Source organism: Cygnus atratus, chromosome 26 (genome assembly GCF_013377495.2).
Source record: "Cygnus atratus isolate AKBS03 ecotype Queensland, Australia chromosome 26, CAtr_DNAZoo_HiC_assembly, whole genome shotgun sequence".
In the NCBI taxonomy this organism is placed as follows: Eukaryota; Metazoa; Chordata; class Aves; order Anseriformes; family Anatidae; genus Cygnus; species Cygnus atratus.
This window is the reverse complement of record NC_066387.1, coordinates 373,134-387,796: the sequence shown is the minus strand read 5'-3', so window position 1 is coordinate 387,796 and position 14,663 is coordinate 373,134. Positions and strand designations below refer to the sequence as shown.

At 67.5% G+C, this 14,663-nt stretch overlaps 1 protein-coding gene across 1 annotated transcript; it reads right to left on the bottom strand.

Moving 5' to 3' along the window:
• Positions 1-207: 207 nt before the first annotated feature.
• Positions 208-8,742, bottom strand: FSTL3 (follistatin like 3). Its single transcript, XM_035569982.2, has 5 exons — positions 8,585-8,742; positions 4,821-5,006; positions 2,059-2,274; positions 459-686; positions 208-360 (listed from the first exon to the last, which is right to left on the bottom strand). Exons 1-5 carry the CDS (start codon positions 8,649-8,651, stop codon positions 308-310), a joined length of 750 nt encoding a protein of 249 aa, XP_035425875.1. The 5' UTR covers positions 8,652-8,742; the 3' UTR covers positions 208-307.
• Between the last annotated feature and the right edge of the window lie 5,921 nt (positions 8,743-14,663).

Below are 14,663 nucleotides of genomic sequence, written 5' to 3'. Positions count from 1 at the left end.
GTCAGCAGAGTACCAAGAATTCAATCCAAAAATAAATAGGCCCGGGGCGGCCATCCAAGGACACATGGGGGGGGCAGCGCACAGCGGTGCGGACGCCCCCTCGAAGCCGAGGGCACGGAGCAGCCCGGGTGGCCCCGCGCAGCCCCAGCATGGCTGGCAGGGCTGAGAGCCGGGCCCTCTGCGACTGCATAACATACACAGATATAAATAAGGACCTTTTATCTTAATAAATATCAGGTATATGGTTTGTACAATATACACATAATGCCCCTGTCTCCTGGGTCCGGCCTTGCGGCGAAGGAAGGATTCACACGTAGTTTTCCTCGGCGTTGTCCGTCTCCAGGGAGAACTTGGCCACGGCTGGAAATGGGGGCAGAAAAGGGGGAAAGCGGTGAGTGGGTGCAGCAGGGAGGCAGAGCCCTGCACCGGCAGCCCCAGGTGCCCCGCGCCCCGCTCACCCGAGCAGCTCCCGTAGTGGCGCACGCCGATGGAGCGCCCCAGGTGGCACGTGGCCCGCCGCAGGTGGCACGCCGACGGGTAGGTGACGTTGTTGTTGCCGCAGAGGGCATGGTCCAGGCTGGTGGGCTCGGGGCAGGGAGCCGTCCGGCACGTCACGCAGTGCGCGCTGCCCGTCTGGTCCACCACGCAGGTGTGGGTGCCAGGGCACACCACGCTGGAGCAGGACTCTGCGGGGAAGCACAACACGGCCGCAGCTCAGCAGCCCCGGGCAGGACAGGCCTGGGACCGCCGGCCTGCTGCCACCGCGCCGGCGGCCGCGCGGGGACGAGGGAGCAGGAGCTGTCCGTGCCTCGCAGAGCCAACGACCCCACCGCAGCACCCAAGAGAGGGCGCAGGGCCGGAGCCCGGCTTGGCCGATGGGACCTGGCTGGGACAAGTGGCCCCACGCAGGTGCCTTGGCAGAGCAAGCAGGGGCGGCGAGGGCCTGCAGGGGCAGGATCAGGTCCTGGGCAGGCCTCGGAGCCGCGCAGGAGGGCAGGGGGGCTTGTGCACCCCCAGCCCGCAGGCCCTGCGCAGCTGGCTGCCCCCATGGCACCAGCCCCACGCCAGCGCAGGGGCACGGCGGGGCCCGGCGTGCTCCCCGGATGCTGTAAACACTGTTTGAAGCCTTCCCTCCTCCTTCCTCTATTTTCCTGCTGGATTGGAAGGAGACTTGGCATCTGCAACTCCCAGCTCGCAACTCACATTTCTTGCCCCAAATTTTACTGTGCAGTCCAGAGCTTGACAGGCAAAGCATTTCAGAGAGGAGGGCTGGCAAAAATAATCATAATAATTCTGACAGTTCTTGGCAGGGAAAGGAGGATTACTGCTCTCTTTTAACAAAACAACAAAAAAGGGGCTTGATGTTTGGAAGTGACATTTTACGGACTGCTATTCCCCAGCCGCGGCGAGGCCGAATCCCCCGTCGCACTGACGAGCCGCTTCGGCATCCGAGGCAGCTCCTCGGCCGCCCGGCTCTCGCCGCTGCGTCCCCGCTGGGGTGCCGGGGCCGGGGCCCCGGAGCGGGTGCCAGCTCCGAGCCGCTCCACCCTGCTGCAGGCAGCGGAGCGGGGGCGATGCCGGGGCCAGCAAGCTCGGCCGCTAGTGAACTCCTCTGCGCAGCGCTCAGGCGGGGAGATGCAGCTGGGAGGCGGGGGCCGGGCTCGTCCCCCCCCGCCAGGGCATGGCAGAGCGAACCTGGGCTGCGGATCTGCCCCTGCTGCACCACGGGAGGGGAGGGAACTGCAAAGGCCTCTCCATCTCCAGCAGCTGCAGCCTCGGTGGCTGGGCTAATGGGAGCCCTGGCTTCCCGGGGCAGGAGAGGTGGGGGCAGTGCCCGGTGTGCTGGCAGCACGTGCCCGACCCACGCGGCCTCTCACCACTGCAGGACCTCGCAATGCTCCGGGAGGACCGATGAGCACGTGTAGTCTGGGGCCACGCAGCGCTGTCGGTCTCCTTTTCCCGCACGGGCGCAGCTCCGACCGCTCTCACGCGGTGCCGGGAGCCGCGAGAGCCGCGGGGAGCAGGGATGGGGCAGGGCAGGGGCACTACCAAACCTACTTTTGCATTTGCCCTGGTACATCACTTCCAGGTCGGGGTGGTCTCTGCACTTGGCCGTCAGCAGGTCGCACTCGTCCCGGTAGGTGTAGCCATCGGAGCCGCAGACCTGCAGCTTGCGGGGCAGGCTGGAGCAGTCGGGGGCGCAGGCGCACTGGGGCCGCCCGTGCTTCATCTTGCACACCTTGTCGGGGCCGCACACCACCCCCTCGCAGCTCTCTGCGGAGAGAGAGGGGGGCAGCGCATCAGGACGCGGCACGGACCCCGCAGCACCACGCCGGGGCTTACCTGGGGCTGCCCCCGGGCCCCACAGGGGCTGCGCCGCACGAACGCTGCCTGCAGCAGCATCTGGATCTGCTCAGCGCTGCGAAGGAGCAGGTCGTTGGCTGCGGCGCTGAGCTATCATCCAACACTTACCCCAGCCAGAGAGCTGGCCCTCAGATCAGCACCAGCTAATTCATTTCTATGTATTTATTTTTTGGAAGGAGACATTTCTTTTTCTTATGCAATGGAAAAAATCTATCTCTGTAAGGCCCCAGATCCTCCAGAAGGAACTGGGCTTTGCAAGTTGTCTGGGCAATCAAGAGCTCCGCTTTAATCAGACAATACCCAGCCCTGTTTTGCTCCAGGCCTCCGTGACTTGAACACAAGAGCGGGTCACAGCAGCGAGCGGCAGATCCCCCGTCCCGTCCGCTTCCCGGCGGGAGCAGGCGAGACAGACGGACGCATTGTCCCGCGGGTCGCCTCCCCACGAGGACAGCGGCGGGGCTCAAAGCACCCTGGGGCCGCCACGGCCCCGGGAGCAGGGGACAGAGAGGGGCCGCCCGGCCCCAACGCCGCTGCCTGCACCGGGAGCAGCATGTGGGGCAGCTGCGAGCCCCTTACCCTATGTCCAGGCACCCCCAGTGCCACCCCAAAGGGACTCCGGGCAGCCCTGGGGATGGGGGAGGCAGGACCCAGGTCTGTCAGCACCCTGAAGGGAGGGGAGCGGGGAGGGAAGAGAACCCCGAGCCCGGATTTACCCCAGAGCAGGAGGGATTCCCGCAGACAGGGTGTGTGCTGGGAAGATGTCAGCGGGGAGATGCCTGGAGATAAAGCAGGGGGATTTCCCCGCAGAAGACGGGGTCACTTGGGGAGACGGCAGGGGGAGGTGGGGGAAGGGGAAATCCCCTGTCTGCTTGGCCCAGCGTTCCCAGGGGAAATTCCCTGGTGGGAGACGGGCGGTTTCCTGGTTTGCTCCTTGATTTCCATAGCTGGGGCCTGCCCAAAATGGCTCCAAGGGCAGGGGCAGCGCAGCAGGGACAAGACGGGGCACGGAGGGGCCCGGCCCCAGCAGCACACAGGACCCTCGCTGTGGCGGCATGGCACGACCCATCTGTCCGTCCGTCCCATCTCAGCAAGGCAGTGAGGCTGCAGAAGCATCCGCCTGTGACCTGGCCCCATGGCCTGGCTCTCCCATCCACGCTGGGTCCCTGGGGGGGACACTGTGTCCCCAGCAGCTGGAGCCAGGAATTTCTCCAGCTCCCCGCTGGAGCCGTGGCGCAGCCCCCAGGGCCCGGCCAGCGCCTTCCCGCAGGGCTCGGCCGCCCCGGCTGCCGGCAGGGCTGGCAGCTGTGACCCCGTTATCCCAGACTGACCCAGGCCAGCCCCACGAGCGTGCAGCACTGCCCTGGCCACCCAGCTCTCCCAAGCCCCTGGAGCCCGGCGGGGAGCGCGCACCAGCTCCGTCTGGACGGGACCAGCAGGGCTTTCTGAGGGGTGGGGAGTGGCAGCGTACGTGCCGTCCGGGCTCTCCGTCCATTTTCCCTTGGCTGGATTCTGCCCAAGCCCCGCTCTCTGACCCTGGGAAGCCGTAACCCCCCCACTGCGGTCACCCTGCGCACCTCCAGACCTGCTGCAGACCCCCCTGGCCAAGGGCTGCCCGCCCCCTCCAGCCTGGGAGAGCAGCCGGTACCGGTGCTGGTGCCCCTGGCACTGCCCAGCTTCCCTGGCTGCCAGGGGGAGAATGCCAGGGCCAGGTACCTTGCAGGATGCATCCCCGAGTCCGGCCAGGGCAGCCGAGGCCAGAGGAGCACGCTGGGGGCTGCAGCGCCGAGGGGCGGCGTGGAGGCGCTGGAAGAGGCTGTTTTCTTAAGAGCCTTTTTTTTCCCCCGCTTTAAGCAAATAACGAAGTGACCTTCCAAAGACCTGCTCCTGACTACTGTGGTCAGCAGGTCCTCGAGCATGTTCTCACACGGCCACGCAAGTGCGACGAGGGGATCCGTGCCTCCGGCATGCGCCAAAACATCTGGAGGGCCTGGAACTCACAGCTGGAGAGTTTCCATTTCTGGAGCTGCCCGTTATATAAAGCCATTTCACACACGCGCTTGGAGACGTTGGGAGGAGGAAGGGGGAGCAGAGGGGAAGAAATAGATCTTTTTCCGTTAAAAAAAATGAAAGAAGTTTCCCTTTAACCAGACCTGGAGAGGGCAGCGGGGCCGGGAGGCCCCAGCCCCAGCAATCTGTCAGCCTGGGAGCCACAGGACAGGGCGCACAGCCCCACGCCGCAGGGGCGACAAAAGCGCGCGTTAAATGAGAGCAACACGGGGCTGGCGGCTGCGCCACGAGCCCAGGCCCTCGGCAGCACCCTCCTGGGGACCCAGGAAGGCACTGGGGGCCCCAGCCCAGCCCCACTGCTGCTGCATCGTGGGGTCAGCATCCTCCCCAGCACGGGGCTCAGCCCCAGGGTCTTCCCCAGCCTGGTGCCCAGCAGCGGCCGCGCTCACCTTTGCAGGGGTGGCAGGTCACCAGCCCCAGGAAGCCCAGCAGGCTGATCTTGTTGCCTGGGTAGGTGTAATTAGACCAGGCCACGTCCACGTTGCCGTTGGCACAGCATTCCTCCCACGTCACGCCCGTTTTCAGGATCATGGTGCACTTGGCCTCCTTCCCCTGCTGCAGCCAGCAGATCCCACCTGCGGAGAGGGCAGAAGATGAGGCGACCCCAGCATGGCCCTGCCACCCGCCTCACCGCCAGGGCACGTGTGGGGCTGGTGCACGGGGACCAGCATTTGGGGGCACTAACGGTGCCCGTGCTGCACTCACCCTGGCACGGGGGCTGTCCTGGGCCAAGTGACCACACCAGCCCCCAGCACCGCACGCTTTCCTACGCGGCCTGGCCGGCATCCCAAAGCCCCGCCAGCAGCACCGTGGGTGCGATGCCCCGGGAGCTGCCCGCCCGGCGGGCCAGCACGGGGCCCTACAGCCCGCTCCCTGCGGTGCTGCCCAAGGGGACAGTGAGAGCAGGGCCGGTGGTGCGTGCGCGGCACCGCGAGCCGGCGTCCCCCGGCGTGCGCCGGCGTCCCCACGGAGTGACCGACCCCGCGCGTGGGAGCCCGACACACACCGCCTTTGTGCGGGGCCGGCCGGCAAACAGGGCACTTGACACAGCCCTTGGGACGCAGCCAGCCCAGCAGCATCTGATCCCACTGAGTCAAAAGCCTGTTTGTTCCTTAACCTCATGAGCAAATCATTTATACTTTTTTTTTTTTTTGTGAGTGATTCCTTTGCAATTTCCGCCTCTGCGAACCAGCCTCTTCTGACGCTTATTTGGGTTTATGTTCTCATTAGCTGCGTTTGAGGTTTGCTAAACGGCTAAAGATGTGAGGAAGGGCTGGGGGCAGGGCCGGATCCTGCTGTCTGACACGCCAGCACGGGGCTGGAGCCACTCCCCTCCAACTGGGGTGCCCTGATCCACAGCGGGTGTCAGCACCCATCCTGGCCCCCTGGTCCCCTATCCCCTCCCTCCTGTGAGCCCCATTTCAGTTTGGCCTTAAGCACGAGGGGCTCTCGCTGTGGCTGTGGCCAGCAGCAGCTCCCCGTGGGGACCGGAGCCCATTGGGGCAGGCATAGATGGAGCAAACCCTGCCCAGCCTTGAGCCGCAGGTGTCCGGGAACCCAGGGCCTGGGCTCCTCCAGAAGTGGCAGCAGGGCCAACGTGTCCCTGCCATCTGCACCTTTGTCCTCCAGGAATCTGCCTAATCACTCTCCCAAGCCCATTTTTCCTTTACAATCTCCCATGGCCCCAATTCCCCCCATGGTACTGAGCCAGAAGTTGGGTGCCAGCTCTGGACCGTGCTCACACCGGGACTACCCCCCTCCTGCCCAGACCCCCGCAGCCCCCGGGGCCAGCAGTGATGCCGACACCAGCTCCCGCGGTGGATCAGCACGGAGTCTTGCCCGCTCCCACGCTGAGGACGTGGCTGTGGCAGCCTCACCAGCATCCCCCACGGCCATCCCTCACATCAGCAGCAGCCCCAGGAGCTCTGCGGCAAAGTTAGATCCTTGCTTGCTCCCTCTGCTTCTGGGCTGAGAGGAGCTCCAGCAGCAGCCTGAACGTCACATTTAGGCCATGCAAAACATGAGCCCCAGGACGGGCTCAGCCCTGCTTTGGGGTCTGGTCTCGAAAGCAAGCGGTGCAGCACGCAGGAGCTCTGCGCCGGTGGCACCTGCCCCAAGGCTGCGCGCACGCGGCCAGTCCAGAGCTTCCCAGCCCCAAATCCCTCCGCAGCTTTTCCATGGCCCACGGGTGCCCGATGCCTGCAGGGAGAGGCCTCCAGTGGACACCCCAGGACGTCCCCATCGTGAGGCGCGCTGTGGTGGGGAGGCAGGGTCTGCCCCTCCTGGGTGCTGGACGGAGCCATCCCGTTCCCCCTGTGCTGCTTCAGTTTGTCCCCAGTGAGACCCAGGAGCCCCCTGTGCTTCCAGTGCCCAGGAGATAATTTCCAAGTCTGATAACTTCCCAACAGGGATCTTTGGCTACTTTAAAATAGTTTCATTCGCAGATCATTTGCCAAAAGAAAGTGGGTCAGCTGCTCACATGTTTATAAGAAAAAAAAATAAAAAATATTCAAACACGGAGTCTCCTCTGCTGCTACGTACGGGAACCTCCTGCCCTCACCCCAGTGCCCAGGCTGCAGTGCTCCCTCGTCACCCCATAGCCCCAGAACGCCCTGCACAGAATCAGTGGGCAGGAGAGCTCAGCAAGCTCCTCACCCTGGACCGGGGCTGTGCTCTGAACACACCTGGCAGTGTCCAGCCACGCCACGGGGATGGGACGGGTCCTGATGCCCCAATGCTCACGGCAAAGCCGCAGGGAGGCTGAACGGGAAGCGGGCCACAACGCAGGAGCAGCCCCGAGCCCCCGGCAGGCGAGTGGGAGCCACTTTCACACCTCCCACGGGGCCAGCTCCTGCGGACACGGGAGCGCCTGAGCCCCCGCGGCTCCCACTGCGCCTGGGCGGCCGTACCCAGGGCTGCACCCACGCGCTCATCCCCACAGAGCCAGGGCAGGGAAAGGGGGACGTGCTGCGGGCAGAGCCCACGGCCGCGGGTCAGGTGGGGGCAGCGCAGGGGCTCTCTGGGTGCCCCATCCTCCAGGTTTCCCCAGCCAGCGAGGCTGCAACGCTCCTGCCTGCAGCGGGGCCTGGAGGACGTGTGCTGGGGGCAGGGACAGCATCAGGGTGCTCATGCCTGGGGCCTCTCGCTGTTTGAACCGGACCTTGCCAAGCAGCAAGCGGAAATCTCGTGGGCTGGGGCGATGCTGAACATGATCCTGGGGGCTGAAGCCCCTGCAGGGACCCTTGCAGGGATCCCCCCGGTCCTCTGGGGCACCTCGACCTGCTGCTGTCCTGGGAGCGCTGCTCCCTGCCCGCGCTGGCAGCGAGTGATGGAGACGAACGTGATTGCACGAGGAGGAAGACGGAAACTCCAGCGCTGCTGCAGGAGAACCGACGCTGGCAGGCAGCGACCTCGGCTCAGCACAGCGGTGCTGGCAGGGCCGCTGCGATCCCGGCTGGCCTGGGCGCTGGTGGCTCCTGTGAGAGAACGGCCACCGAGCCGCCGGGCTGCCTCCGAGCGCCACGGAAGCCGCCGGTACGGCCACCCGACCCGGGAGGGCTCGGAGCTGCACACTCCACACCCAACCCGGGAACCGGCCGCGGCTCCCGGCTCTTCCCGTCCAGGCCGGGCGGCTCGCAAAGCACCGGAGCACGGCGCTCAGCACCCGGGGCGCTGAGGACCGGGACCCCCCCGGGCAGTGCTGCGGGGCTGGCAGCACCGGCGGCTCCGCTCACCTCCAGCCCCGAGCCGGGAGCGGGCACCGGCGCTGCCCCGACGCGGGCCACGGCGGCGGGGCCTCGCTGCAGCCCCGGCTGCTCAGCGGCGGCCCCGGGACCGCCGCAGCCGGAGGTGGCCGGGGCGCCCCCGGGGCTCGTCGCGGGAGGGACGCGCGGGGACGGCGCCGCCGTGAGCCGGTGCCGCAGGGCGGCGGGGCACCGGCGGGGGGCGCCCCCCCCCCGCCCCAGGCCACCGGCAGCGGCCGGCTGGGGCCGGACGGGGCGCGCCGCGGGGCACGGCCCGGTAACGGCGCCGGGACCCGGGGCCGCCGCAGGCACCTGCCGGCGGGATGGGACGGGACGGGACGGGCCCCGCCAGTTGCCGTCGGGCGCGGCCGCCCCGTGCCCCACGGCCCCCACGGCCCCCCCGCACTTACCGTGCGCGGCGTCGCCGCCGGCGGGGCCGCAGAGGGCGAGCAGGCAGAGCGCCAGCCGGAGCGGCATGGCCGGGCCGGGCCGGGCCGGGCGGCGGGACGGGACGCGGCCGGGGCGCTCCGGGACCTGTTGCCTGTGAGGCGGCGGCGGGGCCGGCGGCGCTATAAAGCGGCGGGGCGGCGTGAATCACCGGGCGGGGCGGCGGCGGGCGGGCCGGGGGGGCCGGGGGAGCGGGGGGGCGGCGGGCGGCAGCGCGGGGGGGCGCGGGGCTCGGTGGCCGTGTGATGTCCGTGTGGCCGTGGCCGCGCGTCCATGTCCGTGTGGCCGTACGTCCGTGGGGCCGCGGCCGCCGGGCTGGACCGCACCGGGCGGCGATGGGGAGGGGGCCCCCGGTGGCGGCCCCCGGTCGCGGGGAGGTTTGGGGGTGCCCCCGGCACGGGGGAGCCGAGCAGCGGAGGCAGCGTCGAGGCAGGAGGAGCGAGGTTTGTGCGGGGAGAGCCCGGGGTGCTGCTGGGGTTGGGGCCCCAGCCTGCCCACCCCCTCCAGCCAAGGCCGGAGCGAGGCCCTGGCCCCCGCCGGGCCCCCCAGAGCCCTCCCGAGCAGCAGCCGGGTCCGGCCCGTGCTGGATGGCATCCTTGCTTCGCAAGCAGCTGCGCAGCCCCGCTGGCAGCCCAGGCCATGCCGTTAGGGAAACCGAGACACAGCCGGGTTCCACTTCCCCTGGCAGCGTCAGCCCTCGTGTGAGCCGTGCGGGGAGAGGTGGGGAAAGGAGAAGAGCTGGGGGGGCCGCATGCCCCATGGCGCACACTGCTACCAGGAGCAGAGCTCCTGCCTGGCATCGCCTGGCCTCGGTCCCTGCCTGGTGCCACCACGCCGGGATCACCAGCCCACCTGCATGGCAGGTCAGGGTGCAGTCAGGGTCCCTGTCCAACGCCCTGCACCCAGAGCAGAGAGCCAGGGCCACGGGGCCCCTCCTGCTGCCGCTCCAGGGGCCTTTTCCAGCCCCTTGAACCTCCCCGTCCCTCTGCGCCGTGCAGCTGAGGGGAACGTGTTACCCTTTGCACTGGCCTCAGCTGAGGTCATGCTTTCAGCAGAGCTGGCCCAGCTCTTTCAGGAGCGGGGCCCCATCCGGACGGCCCCGGGGAGCTCGGACCACCCCTGCGCTCCGGCAGCAGCCGCCCCGCTCCGAGCCGATGCCAGCACAGCGTGAGCAGCTCGCTCTGGCGCGGGGTCGAGCTGGATGAGCTTTGGTCCAGCGAGGCAGAGCAGCGCTGGTCACACGCCTGGGGAGTGAGGGGCGATGCCAGTGGGAGCACGGCAGGGCGATTGTGTCCTCTGCCACCGCCACGTCCTCCCCTCCCAGGGGACAAGGATGGGGAGCTGCTGGCTCTGCACCGGGGCCCAGCTCCCCCTCTGCTTCTCCCCACACAGCCCCCTGTGCCCCCAGGGAGGGGATGCGAATGGGGAGAGCTGCGTTTTACCCCGCGCAGCATCACCGTAAGCCTTGGGGCTTTGCTGAAGGAGCTCCTGGGTCCTGAAAGGCCACGTCACCTGTGACCAGCGCGTGCGCGTGGGGGCAGAGGCGCCCTGCCATGGCGCGGCACGTGCTGTCCCCGAGGAGGACAGGCGGACCCAGGAGCCCAGCACAGGCTCGTGGTGTGCTGCTGGCCCCGGGCTGGGCAGTGCTGTCCCCCAGCCCCTGCCCCGGTCCCAGTCCCGGGGCACCGTGCCCCCGTCTGGCTCTGCCGCCGCTCTGAGCGGCTGCCCATGTAAGGGCAGAGGGCTGGGGAGCCAAATCCCTGAGCTGGGTCTCAGTAAGAGAGCAGGCAGTGATGCACTCGCTCACATGCTTGAGGATGTCAGAGGAGCTTCGCGGAGGCCAAGAAGGGATTTTCCCTGGCTGTGAGCAGCGTTGCACAACCGGCGGCTCTGGCAGGGAAGGGGTCGTACCTCTCTCCAAGCCGCCACATCTGGACGGAGCAGCACAGCTGGGCTCCCCGCTCCAGCGGGGACGGGAGGAGCTCGGAGGCCAGGAGGGGAGCAGGTCAGGCCCATTCCTCCCAGCGCAGCGCAGCCTCGCCGAGGCCTTCCCAGCACAAAGGGCAATGCCATGCTGGGGGCTCGGGCTCACCCCGCGCCCGGCTCCCCGGGGAGTGCCGTCTGCCTGCTCGGGGGCCGAGCGTGGGGCAGGGAAATGGCTGTCCGCGGTCCTGCCTCAGGCGGGGACCAGGGCAGGTTCTCGAGCAGGGCTGAGAGCAGAACTCAACCGACCAGTCTGCGGTGAGCTGGGGATGTCCTGCTGCCGTCCCCTGCTGCCGTCCCCTGCTGCCGTCCCCTGCTGCGCCCAGAACAGGACAGGCGGCAACCGCGAGCCAACGCAGCGGCACCGGCAGAGCAAGGGGAGAGAAAGGCAGACGGGGACCCCCGGGGGGAAAACTGCCCGGCTGCAGCACTGCTGCTCGAGGGGAGCGAAAGCCAGGCGGCTCCCGCAGGCGGGAGGAGCGGTGCCTGCGCCCTGCCCGCGGGGACGGGCAGGATGGGGCCCCAGCGCTGCCCGGCCGGAGCCCAGCTCTTGGCAGGGAGGGAGCCGAGCCCAGCGGCCCGTGCGTGGGGCTCAGGGGCAGCAGAAAGAGCGGGGACAAAGGAGCTCTTTGCAGCCGCAGTGAATGGCAGCCTCGCATCTGACCTTTTCTGTCTGGGTGTTGGTATTGTTCTGGGTCAGTCGGCTTCCCGTCAGCCTTTGGTCTGCAGCAAGATTTCAGGCCGAGGTTCAAGAGGCAGCCGTCCCCCTAGCACCCGGGCTTCTCTGCTCTCCTCCTGCGCTGCCAGGCTCCTTTAAGGAGGGAATCTCATCTCTCTCATCAGTTCAGGCTAATTAAACTCTGCTAAACCAATTAGAGCTGCAATTTACAACAAGACATTCAATTGAGAAGCGTTTCTCACAGAGCCCAGGGTCAGGGCGCATGCAAAAGCGTCGAGGTTTTCTGTCGGCTCTGTGGATTTGCTGGGAGGCTTTGAGCATGTCCCTCAGCGGCTCGGCCGCCGTTCCCCCCCCGGGAGCAAAGCAGGCAGCCCTGGCAGCCCATTACTCCCAGCACTGCCCACGGTGCAGCCTGTGGGGAGCTGGGGGCCTTGGGAAGCTGGAGGCTGCCGGGGATCCAAGCTGTGCTCGGGGCGATGGGGCCGGCTTGCTGCCCGCTGGGCACTTACAGAGCGCAGGGGAACCCAGCAAGGCCGGGGCGAGGCTTGACCCCAGCCTCGGTTTCCCCCCCCGGAAAGCAGGAGCTGAGCCCGTGCTGCAGGGAGGCACCGGCTCTGCGAGCCCACGGCACTGCGCGGGTGTGCTGGGCCGCGGGGGTGCTGGGCCCCTGGTGCGCAGCGCTGCTGCCCGGCTCTGCCCCAGGGGGCTGATTTTCTCCGCTGTGCCCGCACGGTCCCAGCTGGGCTAAGTGGGGAGCTGCTTATTGCTCACGGCTGCATCACCGGCGTGGGGAGAGCGCGGAGCCGTGCGATCCACACCTCGATGGCCCGGTTGGGCACACTCCACCCCCAGCTCTGACACGCAGCTTCGCCCCGCGCCCGGGGGCAGCAGCGTCACTGCTCCGAGCCTCAGTTTCCCCATCTGCTGCGGCAAGATAATGCTCCTCTGCTTGATCCTGCACTATCTCACAGGAAGGTTGCATTAGCAGTTAGCTAATGTTTGCGAGGAGCTTTGAAGATGAAAAGCCGTGAACAAATGCCAAGAAGTGCTGAGCTGGATTCTCCTCACCAAGCAATCGTTTCATGTTACTGGGGCACTTCCACTTCTGCAAAATGAAAGAGGGCAGGGTGGGAGCCTGCGTGTGGGGAAGGGCGGGGGGCGGCGGGGTGCTCAGCTTCCCAAGACCTGCCCCTCCAAATCTGATCACCGTGCGTGGTTTGCTCCCATGCAGATCCCTCCTGCTACTGCCTCACCGCTGACCCGGCTGCACCCTGCGATCACTCGGTATGACGAGCGGGGCGGCTTCGTCCCGCACGCCCTCGCCTCCCGCTGCGCTCAGGGCCCTGCTCCTGCTGCAGCACCCGCTGTGCACGCTGTGGCCTCGGCCTCCAGGCTGCTGACAATTAAGAGGTTAAACAGCACCGCACCCCACTCGTCCCACAGCCCCCAGCCTGACTCGCTGCTCTTTGCTGATGATCTTCATGCCAGTTTTCGGCGTATTGTAAAAGCGCTCCTATCACAGGCAATTTGATTTAATTATTCGGGTAAGATTTCACAAGGCACCGTGTCAAATGCTTAATTAAAGCCTCAATCTATGCTGCTGCCCGTGCCCCCTCTCGGTGCGTGCAGGCAGCAGTGCGGTCGGCACGGCTCTGTGGTGTCGGCTGGGTGAGAGCTGCTCCCCCTGACCCACCACCGCCTGCTCCGTCCTGTGGCCCCCCAGCACTCGCTGCCCCTTCGTGGGGCTTGCTCTGCTCAGCCTTGGGTGCCGGGGAGGGTCCTGGGGACACCGAGGGGGGTCCAGGCCCGTTCCTGCTCCTTGCACTCAGCATCCAGGCTGCAGAGCTGCTGGGAGCATCCTCCCCGGGCAGTGCCCGCTGCTCGCTCCCTCCCTCCCCGGTGCCGTCCCCTTGATCTCCGGGGCTGCGCTCAGCCGGACCACACTCGCCCGATGCCTCTTTCCTTCCAGCACCTTCTGCTGTGATGCCACCAGCAGCCCCCGCGTGGGCTGGAGGATGCGCTGGGCTTTGTCCATCCGGGGGGAGCACCCCAAGGGGGGGTGCACCATGGAGCAGAGACTGGGAGAGGCGGCCAAGGGGGGCGCAGGGGGGCGTAGAGAGGGGAGGCGTCAGGGACGTCCCGCGGGCCCTGCTCAGGCAGCCGAAGAGAAGTAGCTGTGTCTGAGGGAGCGCGGTTCCCCTGAGTGGAAGAACAGATGTCTCTTGTCTATGGCTCGCAGTTGGCTCTGGTTTTCATCTCTCCTGTCTGTGCACACGCAGATTTATAGCTGCCTTAATTAGTTCCTTACAAAACGATCTTGTTGCCCACATGGCTCTCTGAGCCCCGCAGGGGGGCCGGGGCGGGAGGTGCGGGGGGCAGGAGGCCGGGGTGGTGCAGGGCAGCGCGGCCACGCTTTGGTGGCCCCGGTGGCCCCGGTGCTAAGCCCAGGGCACCTGCCGGGGGCCGGCCAGCACAGGTGGCTGTGGCCAGGGGAGGGCGGAGCAGGGAGCTCAGCCCCACACCGCTCCCCTGGGCACGGGGGGCTTCCACCTCCTGCTGCACGCGTGGGAGGAGGAGACCAGGCAGGGCAAGCAGCGCATACATGCGTACACAAACCCCCTCGATGCATTTGCACAAAAGTGAACGCACAAACTCATGCGTGCACAAAGCCACGGCCACCCCGTGGGGGTGGAGGCTCCAGGCACCCATGGGACAGCCGAGCAGCACCTCTGAGCCCAGCTCCTCCCAGGGAGGCCCTGGCCGAGCCACCCCACGCAGCCCCGCTCCGTCCCCGTCCCCGCCACAGGCCGGGAGCTGCAGCGGCTGCGTGGCCGTGGGGCTCTCTCCCCACACCTCGCGGGTTCCTTTCGCTCCTCGCCTCGACCCGCACCGCCCGGCCCCGTGCCAGCCCCAGGTCGCTGCGCACGCACGGTGCCGCGCGGTGACACACTTTTCTGAGTAACTTTCACAGGCACGCCGTGTAAACAAGCCGTGAGTCAGCGGCCGGCTGCCCGTGCGGTTTCCCCAGCGTAAACGCTTCCTCTGCCGCAGGGGAAGGCAGGGAGCAAACCCAGCCCGGAGGGGAGAGCCGGCAGCTCCGCAAAACGTAATGAAGCTGTGTGGGGCTGAGCCGGGTCCAGCGGGGCCGAATGCCAGTACAAATCCTCCCGGTTGGCGAAGCGGCTCCGCGGAGGGGCTGGGAAGGCTCTGCCCAACGCTGCTCCAGCAGCAACACGTGGGAAAGCGGGGGGCTTGCGCCCACGCTGCCGCGGCCGCTCGGAGCCCAAGGACGAAGCCACCCGAGGGAACGGGGTGACCCACGGCGTCCCACGGGCGCGGCTGGGCTGACACCGACCCCGGCCCCTGCAACAGTGCGAGGA

What these genes read in the sequence shown, in the direction of transcription:
- FSTL3 (XM_035569982.2), bottom strand. Translation starts at nt 8,651, where the DNA reads ATGCCGCTCCGGCTGGCGCTCTGCCTGCTCGCCCTCTGCGGCCCCGCC. An exon ending in CGGCGGCGACGCCGCGCACG is followed by an intron (nt 5,007 to 8,584) that starts GTAAGTGCGGGG and finishes CCCTCTCCGCAG; the next exon opens with GTGGGATCTGCTGGCTGCAG. An exon ending in CCACTACGGGAGCTGCTCGG is followed by an intron (nt 361 to 458) that starts GTGAGCGGGGCG and finishes CCCCATTTCCAG; the next exon opens with CCGTGGCCAAGTTCTCCCTG.